At 46.2% G+C, this 12,431-nt stretch overlaps 1 protein-coding gene across 1 annotated transcript; it reads right to left on the bottom strand.

Moving 5' to 3' along the window:
* Positions 1-6,590: 6,590 nt before the first annotated feature.
* Positions 6,591-10,923, bottom strand: LOC104342752 (alcohol dehydrogenase 1). The gene is made up of 9 exons (XM_009946439.2): positions 10,906-10,923; positions 9,792-9,893; positions 9,434-9,575; positions 9,023-9,110; positions 8,688-8,907; positions 8,308-8,568; positions 7,859-7,994; positions 7,204-7,342; positions 6,591-6,615 (listed from the first exon to the last, which is right to left on the bottom strand). The coding sequence occupies exons 1-9, from the start codon at positions 10,921-10,923 to the stop codon at positions 6,591-6,593; spliced, it is 1,131 nt and encodes a 376-aa protein (XP_009944741.1).
* Positions 10,924-12,431: the final 1,508 nt, after the last annotated feature.

The following is a 12,431-nucleotide window of genomic DNA, read 5'->3' as shown; positions in this document are numbered from 1 at the left end:
AATCCAGTTCAAGTAAAAACATTACCAAGACTTCAACTGTTACAATTTGACTTGTTTGCTGCAGAACAAAATCAGTGGCTTACACATTGATCATGTAGCAAGTGTATTTTTATATACAAATTTTGGTGAGGATATCTTAATGTAGGTGAGTAAATTGGTGAGTAGTTGCTCGTAATGTTTTTGTTCTTAGTTCCTTATGAAGCGTTGCTTGTATGGCAAGGTGCCTGAGTGCTCTCAGAGCAACTGCCACCTCTGGAGAAAGCCATTTGCGTTAGAAGTGTTCATGCAAAGGGCTTATTCACAGACATAAAACTTCAGTGGTTGTTGACAGAAGAGTTGCTTCTGCCGATTATCTAGATGGTTGCTAGGCTTCTCTTTACTTTAGACTTTGTAAAACTTTAATCACACAGCAAATACAGAAGGAAGGAAAGGAAATTATGGGGAATAAGTATGTGCTTAATATATTTCCATTCTCAACTTGCAGGAACCAGCAAAGACCTTCATTGCAATGCACGTGCCCCAGAGATGTGGCCTGCAGGTCGAGGGACGTGATTCTCCCCCTCTATTCCACTCTGGTAAGACCCCACCTGCAGTGCTGCATCCAGCTCTGGGGCTCCCCAGTGTAAGAAAGACACAGACCTGCTTGAGCGGGTCCAGAGGAGGGCCACGAAGATGATGCTCCCTTTCTTAAGTGGGCAGAGGTATTACTTTTGCTCCCTCCTATCACCCTTCAGTTTCAGGGAAGAATATTATGCACAGGGAGCAGTAGTTTTAAAATCCTTGGCTGTGCTGAAGGGATTGGAAATTCAGTAATGAGATCGCTAGGTGATCTCCAGAACACCAAACTGTTGTTGAGCAATCTGCAGTACTCTAGTCGTTAAGTTGTGGCTGAGCAATGGGTTCCCTGAGAAGAGACTGACAATTTGCAGTGTTACTGTAGAGCAGGCACCCAATGTGATGGGTGTTGTCTGCAATGAGTTGTTTTTTTTTTTTTTTTTTTTCCCCCAGTCTCACCCATAACTGCAGGCTCCTGACAGTCCCCATGGGAGCCATGACAGAAGTCTTTCTGGAGAAATACTGTTTGAATGCTCTACTGTCCAATCTATAGTGAATCTCTTGCCACCTATCACTAATCCAGTGAAGTGGAAATTAAACATTGGAGAGAGGCTCACTGGATTAAAAAAGTACTGAGTGAGATACAATGGCTGAGTTTTCTCTAGCTGCTGAAGCTGATGCTACTTCAGTGACATCTGGGCTTTTTTGCTGCGGGACTTTAGGGTTGCAGCGAAGTGTAAGTTTATGCTAGAAAATTTAATTGATATTGTATTTCTGAACAGTGTTTTAGTGGAACTATTAAAAAAAACAAATTCAAATATATTCCACAAGGGGACGTAACATGGAACAATCTTTCTGTTTAGGTTGTAAATAGAATAGTGGAAAAAGTATTTCTCCTTCTGTATTTTACCAGGCAAATTTGAGAAATTCAGTCCACAGTATATTGGCTAAAACAAAAAAATAGATCAACTTCCTATTATAAAATGTGTCTCATCTTTTCCTCTCCCTAAAGCTGTTGGGCACAATTCATAGCAGAGTCAGCTCTACTATGTGGCTTTCATCTTGGAGTAGAGTACACTTATTGAATGTGTAGGTAGCAGGAGGAAAGAGAGGATTAGAAAATGATCCTGGCAGTTTGGGGGAATGCTTCTAAAGAACTGGGATGCAATTGAGTGTAGTGATCAGCAGAGGATGGCAAGTGACAAGTCAAAAGCAGTTCTGCAGAAAAAAAGAATGTCTGCAAAGAATAGTAGATGACAAAGTGAACATGAGTTAACATAAAAAGTAGCTATAAGGTTGAGCAGGATGTTTAATCTCTCTGAGGAGATTGACTTTGACAGTATGATACAGTTTGAAATGGTAATGGAATAGATCATTGTGGGAGGCCTTTGAGCACAAGTTCTCTCTCAAGAATAGTAGAGACTTGATCCTGCACTGGGGAAAAAAGCTAATCTACATGGTCTCAAAAAGAACCATCTGAGCTCTGTTTTCAGGTGAGTTCATTACTTTAATAGTCTTGTTTTGTTATTTTTATGCACATTGGATTGTGTGTTTTTAAAAAAACTTCTAGGATGTTAGAAAACCACACATTTGATTAGCATCATAAGAGATTTATTTGCTTACCATTTTGTTGATATGAATGATATTGCTAGAGGTGTACATCACCATCAGTTTCTCTAAAGTGGTAGTGTAAATGACCACAATCTTATGATGTACTGGATTTTTATGGGAACTAGGTTGTATTTAAAATATTGATATCCCCTGCTGGAGTATTTGGTGTGGCTGTCATAACATTTGTGTAAGTCAGAGCTCAGAGTATTTGACTTATATTATCTGAATAATCCTTTGGTATTTATTTTATTACATTTACGTAGTGCTAGTTTATGTGGTTCTAGAAGCAAAGATTGATTGACATTTATGTTTGTGTTACTTCTACAATGTGAAAGACCTGGAAGGGGGACATGATGAGAAATAGTTTGTGGTTGTTGTCTCTCACGTATAAGAAAACAGTACTGAGTCACAAATACTCAAACAGAAAATGAAAATACTTTAAGTAATGGTCTGTTCAGAGATGAGTGCTCTTTGCATTCACCTCTAATAGTTTGTAAGCATCAGCAGAGAACAATGTTTGATACTCCGATGCTTTATGTATATGTTATGGAGCAAACCCATTTGTTCCCTTTTGATCTTTGCAGTCTCATATATGGGCTTGTTGCCCATATAAACTGTTTGTTAGGATACAGTAGTAAATATTTTTCTGGGTTAAAATATATCTTGCAGAAATCTAGTGGTGTTTTATTGATTATAGTTTTAGACTGTTGAGTCTGCATTTATATTCTAGAAGAGATGATCTTTTTGTTATTTCTAAGAAACTGAGCAGTAGAATTGATTGAAATAGAATTGTAGCTGAAAGAGGTAAGCTAAATAATGGAAACCACTCCAAAGAAAAATGTGTCCTTCCCATTAGTACTCTGGAAAGAAATGCCACACATTAAAATATTGAATGCACGTTGCTGTTACGTGTAATTTGGCAACCAGCTAGAATCGCTAGACTTATCATATACTCAACTTAAAGCTGCTGCCAAGAAGAGACTGATAAAAGGAACAGAAAGATGATAGACAAAGAGGTTGATAATGGAGATTATATGGTTAAATGCCAGTAAAGAGAATTGGTTTTTCCAAGCCACACATGTGAACTTGACCCCAGCATGTCAGAAATGCCATGTATTGATCATAGCTTTGAAATTTTGTGTGTTCTCAGAAAAAGCAATGAGAGCTCTTTCCAAGTTAAAATAAAGATCTTTGCGCAAGTCTTGCATCCTTCCTCTCTTTAGACCTGTGTTCTCTCCCTACCTCTCTGCTCTCTACTTCCGTTTTTCTTCACCCTTAGCTGCTTAGCCCAGCACTGAAAGCCAGTTCATCCTTCTGCTAGTCCCCCTCCCATTCCTGGCTTTTGCTGTGCAAGAACTCGTGTTATCAGTAATGTATGTAAGTTTCCACATGCCTAATTCAGCCTTGAGGACCTACATGATCCCACCAGCTGTAGTCTAGAAGGTAATGATAGACTAGAAAAGGCCTGCCCACTAGAAAGGTATCCTCCATCCATGTGGCTGAAAGGACTTTTTTGTATACGTAAGGAATGGGATAATGTCCTAGAAGACTAACAAATAAAAATCCTTCTTGGATCAGAAACCATTTAGAATGCTGTGGTGAGCAGAACTCAACTCTTTAGCTGTTGAACAAAATGATAAATATACAAATATTAATATTTTTTAAAAATCAAAAGCCATGTGTTTAAAGTTAGGATGCAAAAAGATTAGTCCTGATCAGGAAAAAAATGCAACATTCATGAATCAGGAAGGCATTACTCTGTAGACTCATGCTCAGGACACCCAGCTCTACGGTTGGTTCACATGTCCTTCTTGCCTGTTATCCTGTCGGTTCACTCACCAGACTTGGTGGAGCAAAGACGTGGTTCTTCTCCAGGATTAGTTGCTTTCATGTGCTTTGCAGTCTTCACTCCACTTCGGAAGTGGACTGATGTTTAAGTGCTTAGCTGAAAACAAGAATATTCTTTAAGCTGTTCAGATAGACCCACTTTACACAGCTTTTGAGCCTTGTTTGAGTTGGTTTTGATTACCATTCAACTATCTACATTGTGCAAGAGCTGGTGAGCAATTCCAGAGGGCAAATGCTGTATGGCTGATATCCCATATGGTTGCTAGTGTTTGAAGTTGAAAACATCAAATTTTACAAATACTGTTACACATAATGAAAGAATTCAACTGCTTCCTAGATAACATTCCATACATATGCCTATGTTTTCATCTCACACATAAGGATATAGATGTGAACAGTGCTACACGTACTGGTATTTCATGCCTCTCAGAACTTGCCCAGTCTGCTGTTGAGCTTACAGCCTACAAAATAGCCGTAAAAAGGTCTTTCAAATGTGTAATATTATTTTTCCTTAAAACATCCATGTGATGCTCTCCTCCATCAAACTTGCAAACCCAACATTGATGTGAAGACAACCTAGATTTCAGAATTGCTGACTACCTTGCTTGCAGTTGTGAAGTGCCATGCGTAGCTGGCATCTCTGTAAAATATTTGAAATCTAAGTGAATATGGGGGGAGTTGATACTGAGATCCTGTTTCTGTGCAGCTTTGTGTATACCTTAAGAAACGAGGATTGTTTTTTTCTTATCAAATTAATAGAGGGAAAATAAAATCAAATTTGTATGTCAGTAGGCATGGATTTAATGATTAACATTTTAACGACAGATACTGCGTTCAACGATATTTCATAACCTGGCTTGCTATATGTATTCAGATATCAGACAAGTTTTAATAACTGATCTGCTAGGTCAGATATTTGTAAAGATAGACACAGGCCTCAAGGTCTTTGTCTTGATCTTGATAGTCACTGTTCTGGCCCCCTTTGTGTATTATGTTTGTTTGGAATTTATGATGGAAAAAGGGAAGAATATTCGACAGAAATAACTTTGTGGAATAGACAATGAAATGCACTTATGAGGGCTAAGTACAAATCATATCTTTCCCCTGCCTGCTGTAGTTCAAACCCTTCAATAATTTTTAATTAAAAGACAAAGGCAGATATCAATGCCTTTATTAATACCTCGGTGTTAAATTTTTGTCTTCAGTGTAACCAGGCACCAGTTTTAGAGACAATCTTTGCATATCTACCATGAAGAACAAACTAGATTATATCCTAGCAGGTATGGCTTTGCGTTTATTAGCAAGATTGATAATTCACTATTCTTCAAGGTGCCCTGTTGCTTTAATTTCCATTAGGACAAAAATGTTGTATACCTCATACAAAATGGAAGGGGGAAGAGTCAAATGAGGTAAGGAATGTGAGAGTTAGATCCACCCTGATTTATTATACATTGAAGAGATATAACAAAAATATTGATAGAGGTCTATTAAACATGTAAAATTGGTTCTGTTCACCCTAGTGAAGGAGGATGGCTGAGGGAAAAAAATGTGTTAAGATAGAGAATAGGAATCTTACAGCAATTGCTAATTTTGAGTCCATGATATCATGGAATCGTAGAATCCCAGATTATCTCAAGTTGGAAGGGACACATACAGATCATATCCTTCCATTTCCTTTTGTGCATTGAACAAACTTAGTTGCCAAACCAGTTGTGATCCTGGCAGCTCCTATAGCATTACACTCCTTCAAAGTAAGGAGGAATTTTGCTTTTTACTTTCTGAAAGTCTAGGTATAGTACATCTAGCACCCACATTTACGTATCATGGGACATAAATGCACTTGTAATTTCTCTCCCCATTTCCAATCTGTAAATTTCTCTGAGGTTGTTATCAGGAGAACTAGATACTAGATCAGGAGAAAAGCCATCAGACTAAGCTCAGGAGGCGAGAGGATCTAAAAAGGACAAATACAAATTGAAGAAGGGAAAATGAGGAGACAATAGGACCACAGTAATGTGATAAGAAAACCTCATGTGGGCTGGAGTGACAGGTTTTACCTGAGGAAAACCTCATGTAGCAAAACACATTGTGGTCCTGTGAGGAGACCAGAGAACAGCAGCAGCTGTCATTCCCTGCCGTACTTTGGATGAGGTTGCAGTATTCACCCAGCTGAGATGGGGGCAGAGACACGTGGGCGTGTGTAAGGTGGGTGAAGGTGGGAAGCAGGAGCGGTGGAGGGGGCAAAGGCAGTTGCTCACTGCTGAGATAAGGAGTGTGATGGAAGTGCCCATGGCATGAAGAAGAACCCCTCCTGCCCCAGAGGACCTCTTTTGATTGAGTGCACTGCATGGGATGAGTTTGACTGAAACCTTTTATTTGTAAAAGTGTTTTCTTGGGAGGGGCGTCCTCCTGGTTCTCAGCTGGGCACGGGATTGCTGGCAGCGGCACCAGTGTTGGCAAGTTCCTTGTTCTCTTCTCCTTGTGCCTCGCAGAGCAGGTGCTGGGCAAGAAGGGCCTGTGCCAGGAGAGCATCTGCTGCGCTGGCCCCTCTGCTCGGCCTCCTACGGCTGTGTCCTTCAAAAGAGCAGGACACTGCGAATGCTGAAAAGGGGGAAGGAAGGGAGGAGTTACAGGTGCTGCAGTTCAGGAGCAGGCAGCAGGGCGGGCAGGTGTGCCTGAGAGCTGGCCGCTGCCTTTCTCATCCAGCCTCTTCCTAACTCAGCTGCAAGAGATGGGCAGCAACAGAGCAGCCTTCAAAACCCTGCCGAAGGGAGCCCTCAGGAGCTAAGGCACCTTGTCCCTCCCCAAATCTCTTGTGCTGCTGCTGTAAGGTATGTTCTTTCTTTGGCTCTTATGCTGTTGTCGCCCCTTGCTTGTCATTCTCCATCGCCCATCTTGTGCTTTCAAGCAGTGCCCTGAGACGTGGTGTCTGAGGGCCTGTGCTGGCTTCAGCACAGTGCTGGGGGCTGCAGGATCTCTGCTGAGCTGAGCCGTGAGCAGGAGGGTTCCCTGTGTTGAGTGTGGGCTCTTCCCTCTGGGTTATGGCCGATCCTCCCAACACACGGCTCTGGTCCCTGCTTCCTCAAAAGGCTTGGATGCTTTTTTACACGCTCTGCCTGCCTCGGGCTGTTTGAATTGTAGGTGGAGGTGGCCTTTGCTGTGCCTTGCTCCTGCTAGTCAGGGTCTCACCTTTTTCCTGCACGTAACAACTCAAACCCCTCGTTCACTTTAGCAATTGGCAGCGTGTGCGTGATCAGTAAGTCTGAGTTGAATTTCTTCTCCAAATAGCTGGAAACTAATTTGGGGATAGTATCTCTCACTTTCCAACCTAGAAAGGGGAGAAAACACCTGCAGTGAGTAACTGGAGAAGTGCTTTCTTGGTTATGTGGTGTTGCTGTGTGGGTCAGGACTGAGCGACCGGTACTGATGCCTTTATCTTGTAAGCAATTTTCATGTCCTTGGGATGAGAGTGGGTTAGCATAGGCAGTTGTGTGTGTTGAACTGAATGAAACAGTTACAGGTTTATTAGCACGTTTCATACCAATATATATAGTGGAAATGCAGTACTCCTCTTTAGCTGTGTTTTTCTGTAAAACCCTCCGAAAGGGGCTTCCTGTGACATAGCTGAGCTTGAAATACTCTTTGTCACCAAGAGATTAGTGAAAAATGACTATGAGGAAAAGTGTCTTTTGTCCTACAGCTGAGGACATTGCTCAAATAGGAAAAATAATTTTCAAGGGGAGAGTTGTTTGTACGCCCTGATAGTACCTATTCAACAGACATTTGGAAATCACCATGAAAGGAAAAGATGGAAATGTCTAAAATGTTTTCCTAAGTTTCATACCTCCAAGCAGAGTCCCCTTCCACGTACGCCCAGACAGCAGAAGCATAGGATCCATGGGAATCACTGAACCAGAAGGCAGTTCCCCAACCATCACGCAGACACCAGTGTTCAAGTTGCAGGAAGCCAGGGCAGCAGTCTGATGGGACAGGCATGTGAATTAGAGAAGGTGCTGATGAGTTTGTCAGAAAAGCATTCTTTCTGTGCAGTCATCTGCCCCTCCCTGGTAATCTGGAAATGCATACTCCCTTGTGCACAGACATGGAGAGCTCAGTGCCTGTTTTGAAGCTTGTACCTTGTTTTCTCGCAAAGCCAAGAGACCGCCTTCCTGAGCAAAGATGTGCCCACCAGTGCAGGCAGCAGGCAGGGAAGTTCCCGCTGGGGCAAATTTTTTCCTGATGGGAGCCCGTGAATGAGCTGGGCGGGAGGACGCATGCTGAAATGGCACCTACCATGGTATCCGTGTGCCCGATGGCCTCAAAGGAGTAGTCCACGCCATGGCCGGTCATGTCTGTGAGCACCTCCTGGATGGGCTTCTTGAAGTCTCGAGGACTGACGCAGTCGGTGGCTCCCAGCTCCTTGGCCTTGGCAAACTTGTCCTTGTTGATGTCAACGGCAATGATGCGGGAAGCTCCAGCTGCCTTGCAGCCCATGACAACAGAGAGGCCAACTCCTCCGAGGCCAAAGACGGCGCAGGTGGAGCCTGGTTTTACCTGCACAACGTGGGTTCCTGTGAGTCTCCGGCATGAAGAGGAGGTTTCTGTGGCACAGGGTCATGGAGGGTGGGAGGGCAGCTGCGGGGTGCTTGTGCTCGACACGCCTGAATACCAACCTTCGCGGTGTTGATGGCAGCCCCATAGCCTGTGGAGAACCCACAGCCGAGCAAGCAGACTTTGTCCAGAGGTGCAGCAGCATCAATCTTGGCAACAGCGTACTCTGGGACCACGGTGTATTCTGCAAAGGTGCTGACCCACAGGAAGTGGTGGATCTGCTTCCCTTTGCAAGTGAACCGGCTGGTCTTGTCAGGCAGCAGGTTTTGTGGTTCGGAGATGCTGTTGGGAGGCACAAGCATTTGTTTTTCACCAAGTAAAGCACCCGTGAGGCTGTCAGACTTGTGGAGAGACAGCCAGCCCCATTTGAGTATAGGGGAAGGCAAAGCAAACTCACTGGGACTTCAGGCAGTAGTTGGATTCAGGATTCAGGCAGAAGTTGCATTCCCCACAATGTGGAAGGCAAAGGGGGATGACTTTGTCTCCTGCAACAAAGTGGATCCGTGTTAGGTGCCTCCTGGCAGGCCCCGAGGGTGCTGCCTGTTGGAACCCCTCTGGTTTCCGATGGCAGCAACCTACCACAAGCCCTCTGTGACCTCTGTCAGAAGGAAACCCTCAGAGCCCCACTCGTGTGTACAGGGAATAGGCCAGGAAAGTGCATGTGACAGTGGGGTGCAGTGAGTGTGCCCTGGGGTTTTGAGCCAGTGATGCAGGAGCAGGGGGTAATTTCTGAGCTCAGGGCAGCCTCGTCCGCTTTGAGACCTGACTCCTGGGTGTGTGTTTGTGTGTGTATGTGTGTGTGTCTTACCTGGTTTCACAGAGGTCACTCCTTCTCCAACGCTTTCCACAATCCCAGCTCCTTCGTGGCCTGGGATAACTGGGAAATCCGCGCTAGGAAAGCAGCCTTCCAAAAGGTGGTCATCTGTGCGACAGATGCCTGTGGCCACAATCTGTTTGGAGAGGAAAGAGTAGATGCTGAGCTTGAGAAATGGTCTGGCCTCTGTTTTAACTCCATTTGTGGAAGGACTTTTCACAGAGAGAGCTCTTCTCTGGGGAGTTAAGGCCTATGGGCAAACACCGATCCTTGACAGGCCTATTCAAGGTGTAGCCGTAAGAAGAGCAATTCCCACAAGGGAGGAAAAAAAGGTATTGAGATGTGTTTTTACCTTGATACGGACTTCACCTGCCTTTGGTGGTGCAACCTCCACCTCCTCGACAGAGAGTGGTTTGCCCACGGCCCAGGCAACAGCAGCTCTGCACCTGATAACCTGGAAGCAAGAGAGAGCATTGTGCTGCATGGGAATGTTTGCCTTTGGTGCGCTGTCGGGGACGGTCATCCTACCGTCACCTCCAGTGGAGGGGCAGAGCGTGTGTGTCTGCATGACTGTCCTGTGCTGTTTCCTGGGGGACCTGCTGGGTGGGTAGGATGTGGTGGGAGACCAGAAACAGGGGTGTGCTCAGCTGTGGGCGAGGCCAAGTGATGTTCTGTAAACACTGGCCTTGTGTGAAATGTAAAGATGAAGTGACCAGTCCACAGAGGGTAAGGCTCGTGTTTTTCCTGGGAGCACGGACGTGGAAAAAGCTGCCTGCCTTGTGTGTGCAGGACGGGGCTCGTGGGGTGACCTGGGGCAGCACGGCTGAGGAGCTGCAGCCCAGGGGATGCTGCAGACCCTGCTGAGGTGGGTATCCTCCCAACAGCACTCTGTGCTGATGCCCTGCCCGGCCTTTGGCTGCTCTGTGCTAAGGGGGAGGTGAAGACAGCTCTGGCCCCTGTCTGGCTGGCAACTGGGTAATTTTCTCCCTTGCCAAAGGGATGATTTGTGTGTGGCATCTCCCAAACACTGAGCCAGTCACTCCCCCCCGAGCTGTTTTGATGCTCAGCAAAACTGAGCCTTCGGCTTGTAAGGGCTTTTGCGAGGGAAAAGTTCGAATGCAGGCGATGAGTGGCTGCAAGGCTGCACCTCTGAAGAGCCGTGTGTTTCCCTGCCAAAGCGGGAGAGCAGAGTCAGGCTGAGCAGGGGGATGTTTTCCAGAGTGGTACAATTCGGTCTTTACATTCCTGAACTGCTGGGCAGAACAGGAGAGGAACGCAGTACCTAACGCAAATACCGACATGTGCAGTGGTATGAAAGCAGAAGCTTGTGTGATTCAAAGGGGTGCGAGTGAGTTGGGGGGGAGTCAGGTCAGAGGAAAGAGGATGCGGAGGCTGAGGCATTTTCAGAGTATTTCCCGAAGAGCAGGGCACCTCGGAAAGGAAGAGGGGAAACGCATTGTCCTTACTTTTCCAGAAGTGGCCATGTGGTCTTAGCAGAGCTGTTGCCGTTGCTGCAGCAGGCTGGAGGGAAGCTACTGCTCATCTGACCGAAGCCCCGTACTGTGAGAGGGCTGAGCCGTGGAGCCGGAGCACTGCTGGGCAGCTGAAGGAGGAGGCAGGGAGCGTGGAGGGAGTCCTGGTGTGGGACAGTCACCGGAGAGCGGGGAGCTGTGTTGAATCTGTGTCCAGAGCCGGACGCTGAGGAGCACAGCGAGTGGTGAGGGTAGGAGCTGGGTACAGGCAGGGAGATGGTGATGGGCAGCAGTCCCGCTCAGCAGGGAGCAGGCAGAAGTCCTCCGGGGAGGCTTTTATTGGTGGCTCTGCTGTCGGGCCATGCCCTGCCCTTCCTGGCTGAACAGCACAGGAGGCTCAGTGAGATTTTTCCTCCCTGGTTGCTTCCTGCAGGTGTGGAGGGAGGAGACTGGTGGCACCGCTGGGGCTTCCTCGGCGTCCTGTTCTTACCAAGGGGTAGCATTTGACCTGGCAGCGGTTCATGCCAAGGTGTTTGTGAAAGGATTAAAAATTAAAAACAGAAAAAAAGGACAGGGAAAACATGGTCTGGTGGACAAACACGCATGCCCTTTCGGAGTGGAGCTTAACTGTCTGTGGTGTTGCAGCTGTCTTCCTCGGGGTCGTAAGGGGAGGATGTGTGGGGACAGGGGGCTTTTCCAAGGACCCGTTTGTTTCACTTGTGTGTAACCAGGTTTGCAAGGGCGTTCACTGCCTGGTCTCTTCTGGTTCTCACAAATCTGTTTCTGCTGAGGCATTGGGCGAGGTGATTTATAGGAGCTTGGATTAGCAGGACCTTGCTGGAGAACCAGGCTAAGATGAGCACCTTGTGTGTGACCCTCAGGTTTGGGAACTGCTTCTGCACTTGGGAAGATGCCAGCCCCAGGTGTATGTGTTCAGGGGACTGCCAGGAGAGATGTGTGTTGGTGCTCGCTACCGCGTGTCCCAGCCGTGTTTCATGAGCCAGGGGTGAAGGGTGGCAGCAGCAGCAACAGCACTTGCTGTTGGCTGGCCAAACTCCCAGCTCTCAACCCCCCTGGACCCATCTCCAGCTTCGTTGATGCAGACCAGCAACGCTACCCTGCCCCAGCAGCTGGCTGGGTTATTGCCTGGGGCATGGTGGCCCTGTGGTGTGACAGTGGCTCCAGCCACATGGAAGCACTGCTGGGCAGCTGGTTCCCCAGCTTTGCTGGTCAAGCCCAGCCTCTGTGTGATGATGTCCAGGTGCTGCTGTGCTCCTTCATGGAAGTGAGCAGCCGGCACTAGAGCGGACATGGAGTTGTGGATCATTTTGATCTGTGTTTCTGGTGCTAAGGTACTTTTAGGAGTTTTTCCCAGGAAAGTTCTTCTTTTTCATAGGTTTCTTTGCACACCTGTGGTAGCCTCCATCAGACTGTGAATACTGGTGTTTTGTAATTTCCCAGGAAGAAGGAGTTTTTGAATAGAGTTTTTAAGGTTTTCAATATTCAGCCTGATCTGCTGC

This window comes from Leptosomus discolor, chromosome 4 (assembly GCF_034619465.1).
Source record: "Leptosomus discolor isolate bLepDis1 chromosome 4, bLepDis1.hap2, whole genome shotgun sequence".
NCBI classification, from domain to species: domain Eukaryota; kingdom Metazoa; phylum Chordata; class Aves; order Leptosomiformes; family Leptosomidae; genus Leptosomus; species Leptosomus discolor.
This window is presented reverse-complemented; position numbering and strand designations above follow the sequence as displayed.

Excerpts from the sequence above, each read along its gene's own strand:
- LOC104342752 (XM_009946439.2), bottom strand. Across the intron at positions 8,908-9,022 it reads AACTACTGCCTGAAGTCCCA|CATCTCCGAACCACAAAACC; the intron begins GTGAGTTTGCTT and ends GCCTCCCAACAG. Across the intron at positions 8,569-8,687 it reads CTGCCATCAACACCGCGAAG|GTAAAACCAGGCTCCACCTG; the intron begins GTTGGTATTCAG and ends CACGTTGTGCAG.